This window comes from Pistacia vera, unplaced genomic scaffold (assembly GCF_008641045.1).
Source record: "Pistacia vera cultivar Batoury unplaced genomic scaffold, PisVer_v2 Contig302, whole genome shotgun sequence".
NCBI classification, from domain to species: Eukaryota; Viridiplantae; Streptophyta; class Magnoliopsida; order Sapindales; family Anacardiaceae; genus Pistacia; species Pistacia vera.
The window spans coordinates 123,500-142,428 of NW_022196116.1; the positions used below are offsets into that span (position 1 = coordinate 123,500).

At 35.5% G+C, this 18,929-nt stretch overlaps 1 protein-coding gene across 1 annotated transcript; it reads left to right on the plus strand.

Moving 5' to 3' along the window:
- Positions 1–1,640: 1,640 nt before the first annotated feature.
- Positions 1,641–9,956, plus strand: LOC116135674 (ribonuclease TUDOR 1). The gene is made up of 17 exons (XM_031421392.1): positions 1,641–1,797; positions 2,401–2,570; positions 2,909–2,983; positions 3,071–3,184; positions 3,274–3,378; positions 5,054–5,260; positions 5,369–5,569; positions 5,652–5,759; positions 6,528–6,698; positions 6,783–6,980; positions 7,060–7,413; positions 7,500–7,730; positions 7,813–8,001; positions 8,077–8,160; positions 8,247–8,441; positions 8,682–9,059; positions 9,468–9,956. Exons 2-17 carry the CDS (start codon positions 2,415–2,417, stop codon positions 9,654–9,656), a joined length of 2,955 nt encoding a protein of 984 aa, XP_031277252.1. The 5' UTR covers positions 1,641–1,797; positions 2,401–2,414; the 3' UTR covers positions 9,657–9,956.
- Positions 9,957–18,929: the final 8,973 nt, after the last annotated feature.

Here is an 18,929-nt window from a genome sequence, read left to right on the forward strand (position 1 = left end):
AAATTGCGTTTCTTTAACATAATTTTACGTTAATTTATTTTTTCAGTATTTTTTTTAAAACAATATCAACGTGTTTTTTTTTTCTTCTTTTGTCTGTTAATTAAAAATAAAAAGAATATATATTTTAAAAGTGAGACTATTCTATTGAGATACTCTTTATTTCTTGATTTGGATGCTTCTCTGTCATCTAAAGATTTATTCTTAAAAAAGGAACACTTTCTGATGTTTTATTTGAATAAAAATGACTCTGATCAAAGATAGTTTGATTCTCATAATATACGGAACTTTTTCTAAAAGAGATCGAGTTGTATGCTCATTAACTTTGATTTAATTAACTACCTAATAAAGGAGAATAATCTTTAATTTATATAGTCAAATTTTGTAAAAAATATAGGATTAAATTTAATGAAATGAATTATTATTTATGTTATATTAATTAATAGTAACGCACTAGTGAATATGCTCTTTTATTTCATTTCTTTTCTACTTTACCATAAATTTTTTTTATCAAAAAATAAAGTAATATACCAAAAAAGGAGGTATCTGAGCGTGAAAGTTAATAGCTAAAGATGGTAAGTTGACGGTAAAGTCAAGTGATAGATGAAAAAGGTTTCATCACGTTCTTGAACGGTGTCATTTTAGTTGAGATCCAATCCAATGCTCCCTTTGATCTTTGCGTGTTCGTCCTTGCTTGACAATAACTCTTCCACAATCCACATCGCCGCATCATCTTCTGTATTCCACTGCATCACATGCACTGATGCACATGCTTTACATCTAAATTCTTGTTATTTTGGATATTCCATCAAATCCTCTTCAATAATTATAATTTTCACTGGATTTTTATTAAATATATTTACTTAATATGATAATATTAGGATAACCCAGAGCTTCTTTTTGACAGCATACGGCGTGGTGGAAAAAATATGAGTATTGTCACTATTATAACGTTATAAACGATGATCCATAGAATTATTAAAGTTTGTACTATAGTATTTATTTTAAAAAAAATCTCTGTGATCTTATTATAAAGACTCTATGATTGATTTAAATTGTAACGCATATTTATTTATACATTATTTAATACCAAAATCTTGATTCTACCTCTAGATATGAATATTAATTTAATACATTCTATCACATGTGAACTTAATTAAAAATGTTTGAATTCATAATAATGGATAATGCTAATATACGATATAAGATAATAGGTTAATAAACTTAAACTAATGAATTAACATTAATTTCATACTCATAATTTCCTTATATAATAAAAATTGAACAGGGAAAATTAATTAGAATTAGGCTAAAATTCAAAAATCACATTAGTAGGAACGGTATTGATTTCACAAATACTGAATACGATATTAAAGATAATATTAATTATTTGCAGCTTTACCTACTCCGCGTCAAATCATAATTATCAAAACTAAAAAAAAAAAAATAAAGTCAATTAATTAAAATATTTTTTCTGTAACTGTGTACAAATATAGTTAGGACCTTATAATTTATATACTGCAATTAATGTTCGCCTAACCAACCAGATTTGTATTTCGTGGTATTCTTCGTAATTTCTGCAAATACTAAGGGTAAGTTCAATCTCAGCTACTTTTTATCTATTGTTTATATGCCCCCGTTTAGTACATTGTCTCGTCCTCTCTTTTCTCTCTGATCCGCCGTCCGGTTCCCTATAAATCTGTCCCGTCTTCTCAGTTCTTAATAATTATAAATTATCAGTTACAAATTCATCTCTTTCTTCTGTTTTAGATCCGTAACGTTCAGTTTTACCTAATCCAGGTAGCTTAACGACTGCGAAAATAATTGTTTCCTTTAGTTTTATTCAGATCTTGGTTCGTTTGATTTTTGGTGATAATTATTTTATTTTATATTTTTAGTGTTTATTCGATCAGATTTAATATGTGATGATTGATTTATGAATGCGCGTGCACAGATTTGCATGCAATTAGAAATCAACGGTATTGATGACAATTTTCAGGTTCTCCGTTTGTTTGATATTCTTTTGTTTTTTGTTTATTAATTTTGAGTTTTTGTATTGATTTCGCTTGATCGAAAAATTAGATCGAGTTTTTATTTTTGCTTTTAGTTATTATTGTGATCAATCTTGCATGTTCTGTTGTTGCTTGTGTTGATTTCTTCGTTTAATGATCATTGTAAGTGTTTTATGAAGTTCGATGAATTCAATGTTGTGGATCTGATAATATTTTGTATGCTACTATGCTAGTGGTTTAATTGAATTTGTTTTTCGAAATAATTTAGTTTTGTTGACTCATTAAAAACTGTATTTACAGAATATACAAAACAAATTTATAATGTAATCAAATGAATCCGCTTTCTTATGTTTTTTCTCTTCTTTTTCTAAATTTTATGGTTTGGTTGTAGATCGTAAGTGTGAGATGGCGGCGCCAGCAGCAGGGGGACAGTGGTACAGAGGAAAAGTGAAAGCGGTTCCATCAGGGGACAGTTTGGTAGTTACGGCCTTGTCTGCCCTCAAGGCTGGACCCCCACGTGATAAAACCGTCACTTTATCATCTATTATTGCTCCTCGACAGGTAATTTTACAATTTCTGTACTTAGCTTATGTATGTATGTTGCAACTTTGCTGAAGAAATCAGCTGTATTTTGTAATCCAAAGGTTTTCATAAGGTTAAATGCTTGTAAAGGATGTAAGTTTATGAGTCATTCTAGAAATATACCAGTTCAGTCTTAAATCATAACGATCTTTAGGTTCATTTACAATGACGGTAACATGATAATAAGAACTCTTCTTGAATTATAAATTGTTGTATTTGTTAAGAGTTATTTGAATTTCAACAATTTTCACTGCATGAATGTTAGACAGATTACTGACTGGACTTGTTTTGTCATGATTTCTATATCTTGTTTGTAGGCCCGTAGAGGAGGTATGGATGAGCCATTTGCTTGGGACAGCAGAGAATTTTTGAGGAAGCTCTGCATAGGAAAGGTTCTCAGTTTTGTTCTGTTTTGGTTGTTGTTAGTTGGTCACGTAATTTTATTTGGAATAAGCTAAATCAATATTTGCTTTATGCAGGAGGTCACTTTTAGAGTGGATTATGCTGTAGCCAGTATAGGCAGAGAATTTGGCACCGTTATCCTTGATGATAAGAATGTTGCAATGTTGGTTGTTGCCGAAGGCTGGGCAAAGGTTATACATATTTTTTTTTCTGTGGATTTGGAAGTATTGATTTTTGCTTTTGCTTAGGGTATTTATTAGTGGAACTCTGTTCTATGCAGGTCAAGGAGCAGGGCTCCCAGAAAGGTGAAGCAAGTCCTTTCCTTGCTGAATTGCTACGTGTAGAAGAGCAAGCAAAGCAACAAGGTCTTGGCCGCTGGAGCAAGGTTATCCTGTTTCCCTACTTCCTACTTCCTCTTTGATCTGTTGTAAATCTAAATTGCTGCTCTCTGTTCCTTGGATATAATAATCTGACCTCTGGTAGGGATCTGTTAATTTTAAAAAACCGAAAGATTTATGAATTCAGTACCTCTATTGCTTTTGTTCCTTGGAATTTGGAGGATATTCGAAAAAAACTTAATGGGGTGAAGGAACTCTTGGATAGTAAAATTAGTATGAAATTTTGAGCTGATAACTTATGACTCAGCTAAGAGAAAGAGCACATATTTTAAGGTGCTTGTTTGATTATATGAGTATATAAACATCTATACTGGGGGTATTTTAAACTAGAGTTATTGGGTGGTGTGTTAGTTCTGAATGACGTGTTTGGAGCTTGCTGGGCAATAAATTAACAGAGCATGCATTCCCATATTTCAAGCTGTTGTTTACTATTGTTCTAGCTTCTCTTATCACAATTTGTTAAAGTTGAAGTTTCATAGTTAGTTTTTTTAGATGATCAATCATGAATGATATGGACAAAGCAAAGGAAAAACTTGGAGGTCTGATGTTTTAGTACTTTTAAAACAGTACTATTATTGTATAACACTGAACAAAATAATAAATTGGTCATTGGATAGCTGGAGTGCTCACATTGTGAGTCTGCTACTATTTTGCAACCGAGGTGAAGTAAACTTGAGGTACTAAGAAAGGGAGAGATCTAAACTAGAATGTTTTATAGATATCTAGGATCTGTTGTGTTTAAAAGCAGAAACTGAGGTAAGTTGCTTAAAGAAAGTCAGTAGAGGGCTGAATTTATTAGTATAGTGTGAATTCACTCATACTAGTGGCAGTAACATTGCTAGAGAAGGTAAGATGGCATTGCAGACTTTCAAGGTTTATATTTGCTGAATTAGCTATAATATGTTGGACTTGGAATGTTCATGGTGAGAGTGCTTCCTGAGATGGATAGAGAAGTATATTTTCTCATAATTTTTTGTTGATACTCCTGGCAGTATTTGAATGTCAAAAGTAAGGTGTTGAACTGTGAGTTTCTTATATTACGCAACACATCTTTTGATATCAAACATCATGTGATGTGTAATAATTTTAGTTATGCGTATAGTGTATACATGCTCAAAATAGTTTTGAACTATCATGGACTATGCGAAGTTTTAAAATGGATTCACTTTTCTCTCTCTTGGAAATGACATAATGATTTTGCCCTTCATCAGTCATTTTTCCTTTTTGGTTTCAACAACCTTAAATGAATATATTAGATGTCATTTATTATTCTTTGTAGAGTGTATCTTATCATAGTTTCACCTAGATTTAAAAAATTTCCATTCTCTATTCCTCTCTTTCTCTGACAGCTGAAATTCTTAATGAGAAAGCCATAGCCATGAAATATCTTTTTTCTGCTCACCTCCTTTTCCATGATAACTCGTGTGCCTACGATATAGGAAGTTTTTTGATAAAAAAAGGTTCCTTAAATAGGTTACTGGTCTTTGTTTGTACCTGTGTTATTACGCTTAGACTTAGATCAGTGTGTATCTCTTCAGTTATTGGACCATTCGCTTTGTATGTGACATCTATTAAAGTTTTAAAAAATGACATGTTTGGCAATAAACATGTGGTTGTAATGACTGTCTAATGGCTGAATGGTCTTTGTATTCCTGGTTGTAGGTTCCAGGTGCCGCTGAGGCTGCGGTGAGGAAACTACCACCCTCTGCCATTGGTGATTCTGGTAATTTTGATGCAATGGGTCTATTAACTGCAAACAAGGGTAGGCCCATGGAATGTATGGTTGAACAGGTTCGTGATGGCAGCACTATACTGGTCTACCTGCTTCCAGAATTTCAGTTTGTCAAAGTCTTTGTTGCTGGAATCCAGGTTGATATTTTACACCTTGATTGGTATTTGTCTACATGTAAAAATTTCTTTTACGCCTTATTCACTAATTTAATATGATTTCATGTCATTTTTCCTATTTGAATTCAGGCCCCGGCAGTTGGTCGGAAGCCTGCAGCTGTTAGTGAAGTAGATACCACTTCTGATGAGATCAATGGAGATATTTCATCTGGATCTCAAGGTCCTTTGAATTCTGCTCAGAGACTTGCTGCCTCAGCAGGCACAACTACTGATGATCCATATGCGGTAGATGCCAAACATTTTACGGAGCTTCGTGTTTTGAACAGAGAGGTAAGAGAATTACTACTGAAGTTTGTCTTCTTCATATAAATACTTTTTTAATGGTCTTAATTCAAAGTTTATTATTTGGTAGGTACGCATTGTCCTGGAAGGTGTTGACAAATTCAGTAATTTGATTGGCTCGGTGTATTATCCTGATGGGGAAACGGCTAAGGACCTAGCATTGGAGCTTGTGGAAAATGTATGTGCATAGATTTTGTCTCGCTTTTATACATGTGCATAATTTTGATACGGAACTGAGTATTGTGATGTTTTGATGTTTGTTGCTGTGGTCTGCTTCTTTGTTGTAGGTCTTGTATATTACTACTTAAAGATTACTGTTATATGGATTGAGGCTTGTGGATGATGACAGATGTTATCTTTGTTTATTTTAGTTCCTTGTCCACTAGAAAATATCTGAAATGACATCTAACAACTCTCTAAGTTTGTTGATGAAATTTCAGCCTATTGTATTGTTATGCTGGTGATCAAGCCACAGAATTATTTTTCCAATTTGAGGCTTGGATAAATTGTACTAGCATTTATAAAATGAAAATATGTATGTGAATGTGTTTGGGACTGTGCAAAGATTTTGTTTTGATACTTTGCACATGAAAGCCCTTGTGCATATGCCCCTTTTTTTGTTCATCATGTTGTGGTAATTACTATGGAGATGGAAGTGAAGGTAAGGCTTGCATGTGCTTTCAATTTCTCCAAAGTTGTTTTCCATGTGTATATGTACTACTCTGGTCATTGTTGTGCCTTATTTCACATTATGCCGAATCATTATGCCATGGGTTTGCATTGACATTCTGTTCAATGGTGATGCAGTTTGCTAGTTTAATAAATTTTGCTTATCTCTACTTAAAACTATGAAATGCCTATGACACTGCTTTACATTATTGTATTTGTGCTTGTTATTATCTCTGGTACATTTGGCTATTATAAATTATTTCCACTCTTACCGTAGGGCTTAGCTAAATATGTTGAATGGAGTGCGAATTTGATGGAAGAAGATGCTAAGCGAAGACTAAAGAATGCAGAGCTTCAAGCCAAGAAAAGCCGGTTGAGGATCTGGACGAACTATGTACCTCCAGCAACAAATTCAAAAGCAATTCATGATCAGAATTTCACTGGGAAGGTAGTAGCCGCTTCAAGTTATGGCTATGTAATATTCTTTGCTTTATGGTTATGGGTTTTTAGTTCAATTATAATTGTTTCCCAGGTTGTGGAGGTTGTCAGTGGGGACTGCATCATTGTGGCTGATGATTCTATCCCATATGGTAGTCCATTGGCAGAGCGACGAGTCAATCTTTCAAGTATTAGGTGTCCAAAAATTGGCAATCCACGTAGAGATGAAAAGCCAGCTCCCTATGCCAAGGAAGCAAGAGACTTTTTAAGAACACGACTCATTGGCAAACAAGTATGCAACGTTATTTACTGAACGTCATTTGGATCATTGTGGCAATTTTAGCTTATGTTTCTATTAAATGTTTTTGCAGGTTAATGTTCAAATGGAATATTCCAGGAAGGTCCCCAATGCAGATGCAACTATGGCTTCAGATGCAAGAATAATGGATTTTGGATCAGTTTTCCTCCAATCTTCCGCTAAGGGTGAGGCTGATGATGCATCTGCAGTGCCTTCATCAAATTCTGCCGGCCAGCCGGCTGGAATTAATGTTGCTGAGCTTGTGGTATCACGCGGCTTTGGCAACATAATCAAGCATCGAGATTTTGAGGAAAGATCAAATTATTATGATGCCCTTCTTGCTGCTGAGTCACGTGCTAGTTCTGGGAAGAAAGGGGTTCACTCTTCCAAGGATCCTCCAGTCATGCACATAACAGACTTGACTACGGTTAGAAAATTACCATAATATCTGTCTTCACTACATTATCTAGCTTATATTTCTTATTGTATATTCCATTGAATTGTCACTTGCAGGCATCTGGCAAGAAAGCTAAAGATTTCTTGCCATTCCTCCAGAGGAGCAGGAGAATTCCTGCCATTGTTGAATATGTTCTTAGTGGTCATCGATTTAAGTTGTTGATTCCCAAGGAAACGTGCAGCATTGCCTTTTCATTCTCTGGTGTTCGTTGCCCTGGTCGTGGTGAGCCCTACTCTGATGAAGCAATTGCACTAATGAGACGCAAGATTTTACAGAGAGATGTGGAGGTATTGCACGTCTTTAAACCCAGTAGTGCCACTTTGGTTGCTTTGCATACTCGGCTAACTCTATATGCATATTTTTACCCAGATTGAAGTGGAAACAGTTGATAGAACTGGAACTTTCTTGGGATCCTTGTGGGAGTCAAGGACCAATATAGCGGTGACACTTATTGAAGCTGGCCTGGCAAAGCTGCAAACTTCTTTTGGCAGTGATAGAATTCCAGATGCTCATCTTCTTGAACAGGCTGAGCGATCTGCAAAATCTCAGAAACTGAAAGTAAGAATCAGAATATGTATGTGCATTACTGCTGTAGTCTTGTGTCGATTCCTTCTAATTGAAATATTGTTACAGATTTGGGAGAATTATGTTGAAGGGGAGGAAGTGGCGTCCACCAACGGTTCAGCTGTTGAAAGCAAACAGAAAGAAGTACTGAAGGTGCTGGAGATATTATTGCATCATTTATCGTCCTCTTCATGGTTCTTGTATGGTAAATGACTTGTCCTGCTTACCTTTATTTTCAGGTAGTGGTTACAGAAGTTCTGGGTGGTGGTAAATTTTATGTCCAGCAAGTTGGGGATCAGAAAGTTGCTTCAATTCAGCAACAACTTGCTTCATTGAATCTTCAAGAAGCTCCTGTTATTGGTGCTTTCAATCCCAAGAAGGGTGACATTGTCCTTGCTCAATTTAGTGCAGATAATTCCTGGAATCGAGCTATGGTTAGTAGAGGCCTTTTATGTTGATCATGTTGCATCCATTATGATTTTGGGCAAATGTACCAATTACTTTCTGTTTGTTGAGAGATGGGTAGTGGGTATTATAGAAACTTATTAAATGAAAGCTTTTTATTTTGTGAGGGGTGCTGATATGTTTTTGATTCTTGATTTTAAGAAAAATTCAAATACAAGTCCTGGTCTTGTTGTTCTCTGGCTTATGTCTTTCTGATTTCATATGTTTAGATTGTCAATGCACCTCGGGGAAATGTTGAATCTTCAAATGACAAGTTTGAAGTGTTCTACATTGATTATGGAAATCAAGAGGTTGTTCCATACAGTAACCTAAGGCCTATTGATCCTTCGTTATCTGCGGCACCTGGTCTGGCTCAGCTATGCAGCCTTGCTTACATTAAGGTTCCTGGCTTGGAGGATGAGTATGGCCCTGAAGCTGCTGAATTTTTGAGTGAGCACACATTAAGCAGTTCAAAAGAATTTAGAGCCAAAGTTGAGGAGAAGGATACTTCTGGAGGAAAAGTTAAGGGACAGGGAACTGGGACAATTCTTGTTGTAACTCTGGTTGCTGTGGATGCTGAAATCAGCATAAATGCTCTTATGCTGCAGGTTTGAACAATAGTCCTTGGTTTACTTGGTATTTCTGTTATACATGTTTTCTCTGTTCAGTTGGTTTCATGTCCTTAATGAGTTGTTGAATTTACTAGGTGGATTTGATGGAAAGTTTACTTATAATCTTATTTCTTCTGTATGAAGTCTTCTAATCTTCATGTAAACAAAAAAAAAAAAAAAAAGCTGGGAATGTGAAACTTATCCCTTATTCGAAGGAAAAGGATTAGTAATTCTGTAAATGGGAAACTTACCCTTTTACTTTGGTGCTCGTTGTTGCTGCAATTATGTTATTGGCATGTTTTGAATCATATTTTATCACTATATTGTCTTGAGTGCTTTTGACTTTGTTGCTTATTTTCTCTATTTTCTGACTGTTTTGTTCAATTTTCTAAATTATCCGTACAGGAAGGACTTGCTAGGTTAGAGAGAAGGAAGAAATGGGAGCCCAAGGATAGACAGGCTGCCCTTGAAAATTTGGAAAAGTTCCAGGAAGAAGCCAAGACTGGAAGGCTCGGGATGTGGCAGTATGGAGATGTCCAGTCAGATGATGAGGACTCAGCACCTCCAGCTAGAAAGGCTGGTGGTCGACGATGATTATAACTAGACCAGACCAGACCAGACCTCGGGTAAACTAAAGACAAAAATCTACTAGTGGCCTAAATCGAGTTTAAGTATAGGTACGAAGGAACAGTGAAATGATGCGGAGTTAAATTGCAGTCTAAACTTGCTTAAGTTTTGTCTTAACTTTATTTTTTGTTTTATTTATTTTTATTTTTTTGAAATTTTCTTTTGTAGCTGAGGGTACATTTTTTTTACACATGACATAATAAGGTGAACTGAACTGAGTTTGTCCGGTCTCCATTTGGGGATTTTATAAACAATTTTTGTTTTGAGCTATGTCGTGTATGTTGCTGCTGTTGGTATTGCCTTGGACTATAAGAAAACATTTGTATTATGAGAGAACGACTTAGACATACCCAAGGTTTTTCGTAATGACAGGTTGGCACCTAAAAGGTTTGACAAAGATAAATAGATATTTTCTGTCCTATACTGTTATAGATTTCTGTTTTATAATAGTAAAAAGATTAGAATGCCCTTTGAAGTTTGACATTTTAGTTTTTTATTAATTTATCACTAGTCAACTTATTCAATTACATAAATACCCACATTATTATGGTAAATTATATTATGCCCTCATGTTATTATGAGTTAGTGAAATGACCATTTTGTCCTTATGAGTTTGTAAAAAATGAGACACAACAATTGACCAATTTCTCCCTGTGTTGGTAGAAGCATTATCAATATACTCATTTGTGGCTGAAAATTGAAAATTTTCATAATTTAAAAGAAAGCATCATAATTAACATCAATTCAGTACATGATATTCAATATCAATTAAGTCTTCATGGTTTAAACAGAAATCTTGAATTCAATACATGAACATGTGATATACAACTGAAACTTCAAATTTCAAATGAGGTTTGAAAAACTAAGCAGTTTCCAAATGCACACCCATAACTGTAAAAATAGGCACAAAATTGTCCTCTTCTCCATCTTGCAAATCCACAAATGCACACCCATAGCTGTAAAAACAGGCACAAAATTGTCAAAGGACACATTTTGAGGGGCGGACCTTTGTTAAGAACAATGATATTATTTATGACACCATTACCAAATATACTTTTCCAATGTAATAAACTCTAGATACATACTCTTGTCTAGTACAAACATCATCATTGCAAATCCACTACAATGGGAATGCATCGTGCAAACTAGATTCCTTAAAAAGGGACATGAGAACATTGAAAATTTTGTAAAGATAAAATCATGTTCCAGCATTCTACTACAATTAAACCAGTGGCAGGGGTCTAAATAGAGAGACTAATCCTTCCTTAGTTCCATGTATTCACGGAGAAGACCTTCTTGATTTAAGACAACAATTTATGTTTTTTGAAAGAAACAAAAACTAAAAAAAAAATTCAGATGTGATACCCTTCTAATACTCTACCCCAAATAATGAAATAGTAGTAACCCTTTTAGACAAGAACCCATACAATAATAGCAATCAACAACCAATAAACCAGAGCAATTAGCCAAGAAACCTAGAAAAATATAGCAACCAACAACCAATAAATCACCCAACCAGCAAGCCAATACAAGGATAATAAACAACAAAATGTAACCCAACGACACAGATAAAGAACAGCAAAGCAAAACTAAGACCAAAAGAGATAAAAACAATGCAAGACTGCAAATATCCTCCCCTATTTTCCACTCTTCACTTTTCTGAATATCCTCCTATATTCTCCCTGACTCCTTTTTATCCCATTCAGAATCTCTCCATGACAGAATTCCCACCTATCCCACATAATTCTTCCTCAACATTCACACACCTAGGAACACTTTTGCCCAACTACAAATAATCCTCTACTACCCATTCCAACACATTAGCAGGTGTTTCATCAGATTCCCATAATTCAACTGCTAATAATCTTGCACATGAACATATCACATTACAACTAAGTAATAATACACACTTATTCTTCTTACTTGTCGTGTTAGAGGTCCAGGTGGGAAAAAAGCATTTAGTCGTCTAAGCAACGTGTTCGAAACACTGAACAAAGTACAGAAACAATGGGTTAGAATAGGATAATCAAAGTACCCAAAAAAAAAAAAAAAAAAAAAGAAGTGATAGAAACAAAAACAACCTATTACTACAGCAAACAAAAGAACTTCCCCATTGCATTATTGACTTGGTTGACCTATTAAGAGAAGTAAGAATAACGTTAACGAAGGTAAAAAGTAATTGACATAAATATTATATGGTTTAAAATAGTTGTAAGTACCCCTTGAACCAGAAACTTGGGACAAGTTTGCTGCAAATCGAGCTCCTGAAAAGGGTGCAGTCATTGTGGACACAAAGATTCGCTGCAAATAAAAAAATAGAAATCAGTATTATAAGAGAAAATATGATGAAATTGACATTTTTTCTATTACCTTCTGCTTCTTCCTTTTATCTGCATTTGTTGGATTTTTTTTGCATGACCTTTTGTTATGCCCCAAGACACTGCAGACACTACACTTAAGTGTAGAGACCCTTTTAGATTTTGGCTCTTCATTTGGATCTCTCCTTCTTGATTTTGAAGGTTTGCTAACCTTGGGCTGCCTGTATGGTGGCCAAATATATTCATCACTGACCTCTGGCCAACTAGTCTTGTCGGGAACAGGGTGGACCATGTATGCATAAGTTTGCAGGTACATCGAAATTCTAAGCTTCGAATCAACATAATGTTCATAGTTGGAAATGTTCTTGTGTAACAAACAGGCAATAGCATGAACACAAGGAATTCCTGATAATTGCCACATCCCACAATCACACAGTTGCTTACCCAAAACCAGAACATGAGTTTTACATTGGTTTGCATTCTCATCATCTACTTCAAACTCATCAGATCCAAGGTACCAAACTTTGACATTTCTAGCTGCCTCAATCATCTTGTTTATCTTTCTGCGAACTACTGGTGGAAGAGGTGTAATCCACTCTATACCAACTTTCAATCTACATTATAACCGCTTCATTACCCTACGTCGGTAAAGTTCCAGTATAGGAAGTTTCTTGTCTTCACTAAGCCATGAGTTAAAGCACTCACTCATGTTGTTAGTTATGTGATCTGACTTTGTTGTTGTGTTAAACGCATGTTTGGATCATTGGTCTGGTTCATTTTCAAGCAACCATTTGTATGCACCCTCATTAACATCCTTGACACTTCCCATGGTCTCGACAAAATTTGGTATGTTTGCAGCTTTACTCACTACCTAAAACAATTTCCTCATGTGAACCCTAGAAATTTTTTTTTCCTGAAGTTTGCGTACACATGCCAAGCACAAAATCGACTCCTTGCATTTGGCCACTTTGCTTCTAGTGCATTTAGAATACCCTTCTGCCTGTCACTCATGAATGTAACATGCTCTAAATCACCCAAAAAATCATACAATAGTCCAAGGAAGAAGTTCCACAAACACATATTGCCAAAGGGAATATCCTACTATTTGCATCCATAGCGACTGTCGATAGAAGTACCCCACCATAGTGACCTTTCAAATGACACCCATCAATTCCTATGAAATGCCTACACCCCTCCCAAAAATCCTCTTTTCTGAGCAGCAAAACTTACAAAAAATCTCTTGAATCTAGGACTTTGTGGGACTATTTCTCTAATTGTAAGATTGTCTGGGTCTTCTTCTCTAACTAACCTAAGTTCTATCATGGATCTAGAGTTGGTGATTTGAAGAATGTGGTTGTACTTGAACAACCAGACAAAAAACTTAGCATGTTGTTTTTGGGTCATTCCGATGGCTAACCTCCTAGCCCTATACAACTTCCTTTTATGTATCTCCAAAAAATGCACCCTTCCTAATTCAGCATCTAAGGGTTTAACACAACTCCCCTTGTGTGATCGAATGAATCCCCCATCTTCTTAGCAATCCATGAGGCAGAGGCATCTGGGTTTTTATATACTCTAAAGCATGTGTGGTTGGTTTCATCTTTCCTAATCTCCCACGATTGTTTGTCAACCATTAAGGCTGCATATAGAAAGAATGGGTAGCCCTCTTCTTTACACACTGTTTTGATCCTTCGCTTGTCATTATTTACCCTTCTCACTGTAAACCCTCTCTAAATTATGTAGTCCTTGAAAATTTCACTAAAATGGATTTTATTTCTAAAAACCTGCCCCACCTCAAATTTAATTTTCCCATCTACGCCATACTGAAACTTACTTGCTTTCATATGCCTACTCACTGCATCCTCATCCTCACTAGCGCCGCCCGCCCCCCCCCCACCCAAAATGAGATCGTCACTGTTTTTCTCGTAATCAGATAGATGCCCCCCAGTTTTAGCCCTTACATCTCCCTTATTATCACTAGTTTCAGCCCTTTCCTCTCTCCCATCACCTCCATCATTATCACCAACCTCACCATCAACATTCCCAGCTGCACCAGCAAATCCATTACTGCTTTCATCATCATTGGAGGCATCACTCCAATGGAAGTCATCCTCATAATACTCTTCGGGGGGAATTTCTGTTTGAGTGTCATTAGGTTTAGTATGGTTGGGTTCCGGCAAAGGTTGCAATGATTCCACACACTATATAGGTAAAGCTTCAACATACAAACTAATGTCCTTTAACCCCTCGGACCTATATTGCTGGAAAAGGAATGTCACATCCTTATCACTATCTATTAAACATTTCTCCCCTAACAATGGTATTAGTCAAGATAAATCAATTCTACCAAAAAAAGTAGAAAATGTCAAGAATGAGAGAGTCATGCATACATATATGCATGCCTATGTCTGTGCCCAAATGACTTCCAAAGTAACAAGTAAATTAATTATCTGAAATAACATATGTTTTTTAAATAACCATGTCCATTTATGGTAATTACTAGTACCCATTAAGTATTAAACACAATTTTTTTTTCTGAAAATCCTATCATTTCATAAGCCTTTAAACAATATATATGTCTGCCTAGATATGATATTCACACATACATACATGTCCAAAACCACAGAGAGCATACGGTATAGAAGATCAAATGAAAGCAGACTATTTTCTGCCTATTCTCAAACTATCAGGCTGACAGCATGACAAACTTTAACAAAAAATATTTATCGGAGGGAAATTATAATGTATGTAGTTCAGAGAGGTACCTTAAGAAAATGGAAGCAAACTGTTTTCTACCTACTATCACACTTTGTTGATTGTAAAAGAGACATTGAAGGTTTAAACCTGACTGATTCTCCACCTGTCGTGGATACAAATTTGCAAAGTCAAGAGTCAAGAATATAAAATATAAACTATAAAATGAAAGAGAATGAAGATAGAGACAGAACAGTAGGACACCAATCCAAACTACCAAGGCTTCTCCATAATCAGACATTAAATACAAAAGAAAATAAGAATAAGACAGTCTATTCACACTCCCAATAATCAATTCAAGCAAACCAGCCTAACCGTTTGGCTAGATTTTATTCATTATACACTCTAACATATAATCAACTCTTTTAAGAACAAACCCTAAACAGAACAAACAAACGAAAAACCTTAAAAACAACCAAACATGTAAAAAAAAGAACATTCATTACACACTGCTACATACAATGAGATTGGTGCGTGACATTGTTAATCGGGTGGTCAACCCGTAAACTTATAGGCCTCTGCACATATAGAGTACTCTTTCCCGCCAATAGCAGTGCACACCCAGTTTCCTAGCTGATATACCATACCTCATTAACAAAATGTAGTATCAAACATCACAAATGAAGGACATCATATAATCAACTCTGTTAAAAATAAAAATCTAGTTTTGGCTTCATCCTGCAACCCAAAAATATATAAGACATGCTATTCACACTCCCAATAATCAATTCAAGCAAACCAGCCCCACCGTTTGGCTGGATTTTATTCATTACACACTCTAGCATATAATCAACTGTTTTAAGAACAAACCATAAACTAAACAAACAAACAAAAAACCTTAAAAACAACCAAACATGCAAAACCAAGAACATTCATTACACATCATCGTCGACCTTAGTTCAGTCATCCTTTATCGTCGTCGTTACCCCACGACCCTAAACCAAACAAACAAACAAAAAACCTTAAAAACAACTAAACATGCAAAACCAAGAACATTCATTACACATCGTCGTCAACCTTAGTTCAGTCATCCTCTATCGTTGTCGTTACCCCACGACCCTAAACCAAACAAACAAACAAAAAACTTTAAAAACAACCAAACATGCAAGTAAGAAAAAACCAAGAACAAATAAGAAAAACCAAAAACTTAGAAGTGCACTAAAATAACAAAAAACCAAAGAACAAACAAGAAAACCAAGAAGAAACTTTTGGTTAACCATTCAGTTTTCGTTGTTCAGTCGTCGTCGATGATTTATACTGTTAATAACGCCGACTTTAGTTCAGTCGTCCTCCACCATCGTTATTACCCCACGATTCTCTCCCGTAGACGTTCAGTGAACTTACTCTGCCACTATCATCGATTTTAACTCCTCAATTGTCGTCGATTTTCATTTCACTGTCGTCGATGATGGTCTCCAAACAATGACAATGACTTCGTTCAAAAGTTTCTTTCAGAGAGTTAGAGACAAATGAGAAGGAAACAAAGAGGCAAGCCAAAAGTTTTGCTTTATAAAAAATGAGAAGGAAACAAAGAGGCAAGCCAAAAGTTTTGCTTTATTTTGGTTTATTTGATTCTTTGCAAAGTCAACTTAATGGGACATGTGTCAATCTCTAAAGTGAATCTTCCAAAAGAAGTTTCGCTCCAGATATCAAGGTGATAATTTGAAAGTCAAAAATTTGATGGCTGTACAAAATTACTATATTACCCTTTATGAAACGAAAATCACAGAACAGAAAGTACTTATTTGTCGTTTCTAAACCTTTTGGGTACCCATTTGTTGTTACGGCAAACCTTTTCTTTACACATGACATAATAAGGTGAATTGAACTGAGTTTGCTCGGTCTCCATTTGGGGATTTTATAAACAATTTTTGTTTGAGCTATGTCGTGTATGTTGTTGTTGGTATTGCCTTGGACTATAAGAAAATATTTGTATTATTTACCAACTCGTTGATCCCACCCTCACCTCAGTCCCCATATTTCACCCTAGTAATAGTGATTTGTACCAATCGTATCTACTCCCTCTTCTTTTCTGACAGCTTGGCTGGACCCTCAGTGACAGATTTCAAAATCTTTTTTTTTTTCTTTCTTTTTTTTAGTTATTTTTTTGAATTTGAATTTTGAATATTGTTTGAAGTTGTATAGACGTGAGTTATTGTTTCAGTTAGCAATGCAGAAAACACAAGCGAAGAGCTTATTTAGATATCATGTGGCCCACTGTATTATTATTCTTTAGCCATGTGGTAAAGTCATTGAGTTTTCTAAACTACTTAATTTTCACTATAATAATGCCATGGACAACGATAATTTGCACCGAATTTTTGTACCGATGCACGTGGCATCTAGTCAGACGTGGTCACGTTAGAGATAACATATGTCTTCTGTGAATGAACGGTCGTCCAACAATTATGGATGTTCATCCATATTTAATGGACAAGCATCTACAAAAATAACAATGAACAACATAAAATAATAGACGGGCGTCCATCTCTTTTAGAAGGGGATACACGTCTTATCAGCTTCTTCTCTTTTGTGAGCTTCCTTCCATTTCTTATCATTTTCTTCTTGCTCAGCAACCTTCTTTAATCTCTTATCTTTCTGTTCCTAATATATCCATGAGGCAGAGGCATCTGGGTTGTTATATACTCTAAGGCATGTGTGGTTGGTTTCATATTTCCTAATCTCCCACGATTGTTTGTTAACTATTAAGGCTGCATATAAAAAGAATGGGTAGCCCTCTTCTTTATACACTGCTTTGATCCTCCGCTTGTCATTATGCACCCTTCTCATTATGCACCCTTCTCATTGTAAACCGTCTCCGAATTATGTAGTCTTTGAAAATTTCACTAAAATGGATTTTATTTCTAAAAACCCGCCCCACCTCAAATTTAATTTTCCCATCTACCCCATACTGAAACTTACTTGCTTTCATATGCCTACTCATCTTACTTACTGCCTCCTCAACCTGACTAGACCCCCCCCCCCCCCCCCCCAATGAAATCGTCACTGTTTTTCTCGTAATCAGACAGATGCCCCCCAGTTTTAGCCCTTACATCTCCTTTATTATCACTAGTTTCAGCCCTTTCCTCTCTCCCATCACCTCCATCATTATCACCAGCCTCACCATCAACATTCCCAGCTGCACCAGCAAATCCATTACTGCTTTCATCATCATTGGAGGCATCACTCCAATGGAAGTCATCCTCACAATACTTTTCAGGGGGAATTTCTGTTTGAGTGTCATTAGGTTTAGTATGGTTGGGTTCTAGCAAAGGTTGCAATGATTCCACACACTATATAGGTAAAGTTTCAACATACAACCTAATGTCCTTTAACCCCTCAGACCCATATTGTTGGAAAAGGAATGTCACATCCTTATCACTATCTATTAAACATTTCTCCCCTGACAATGGTAAAGTAGATTCCACCTTAAACTTCTCATTAAGATTAAGTTGAACTGCATCATTCTCTTCTACAACACATTTTTTCATACTATGTAGCTAAATTCATCCGGGTCCACATTCCGCATCTCACAATCAATACCAAACAACTGAAATTTCAAATTAAATAGTTGTGGCTCCATCTTGCAACCCAAAAATATATATATTTTTGGACTTACAACTGATAGGACTAGAGACCAATAAAATATGAATTCATGACAACACATCTATTTCCAATATTTTATGGCTGACTGGAAAGATCCAAATGATTCTCACATTGTATATCTGAAAAGCTTCTTAAAAACTAGCATCAACTAGGCAAAGGTCACTAATTATGTTGCAAAAGAAAGACAAAATTTACCTACCTTGGTCTGACAGTATTTTAGTTCTCCAAGCAAATGACTGAGCTTCTAAAAGTGAAAGATTAATCGAAGAAGTCGTAAAAGATCTAGGAAGAGAAAGCTAGATTGAAACAATCAACGAAATATCTAGAGGCTGATTTGCTAAAGTTGAGTGCCTTAAAAACAGGTAATAGTCAAGATCAATCAATTCTACCCAAAAAAGTAGAAAATGTCAAAAATGAGAGTCATGCATACATATATGCATGCCTATGTCTGTGCCCAAATGACTTTCAAAGCAACAAGTAAATTAATTATCTGAAATAACATATGTTTTTTAAATAACCATGTCCATTTATGGTAATTACTAGTACCCATTAAGTATTAAAC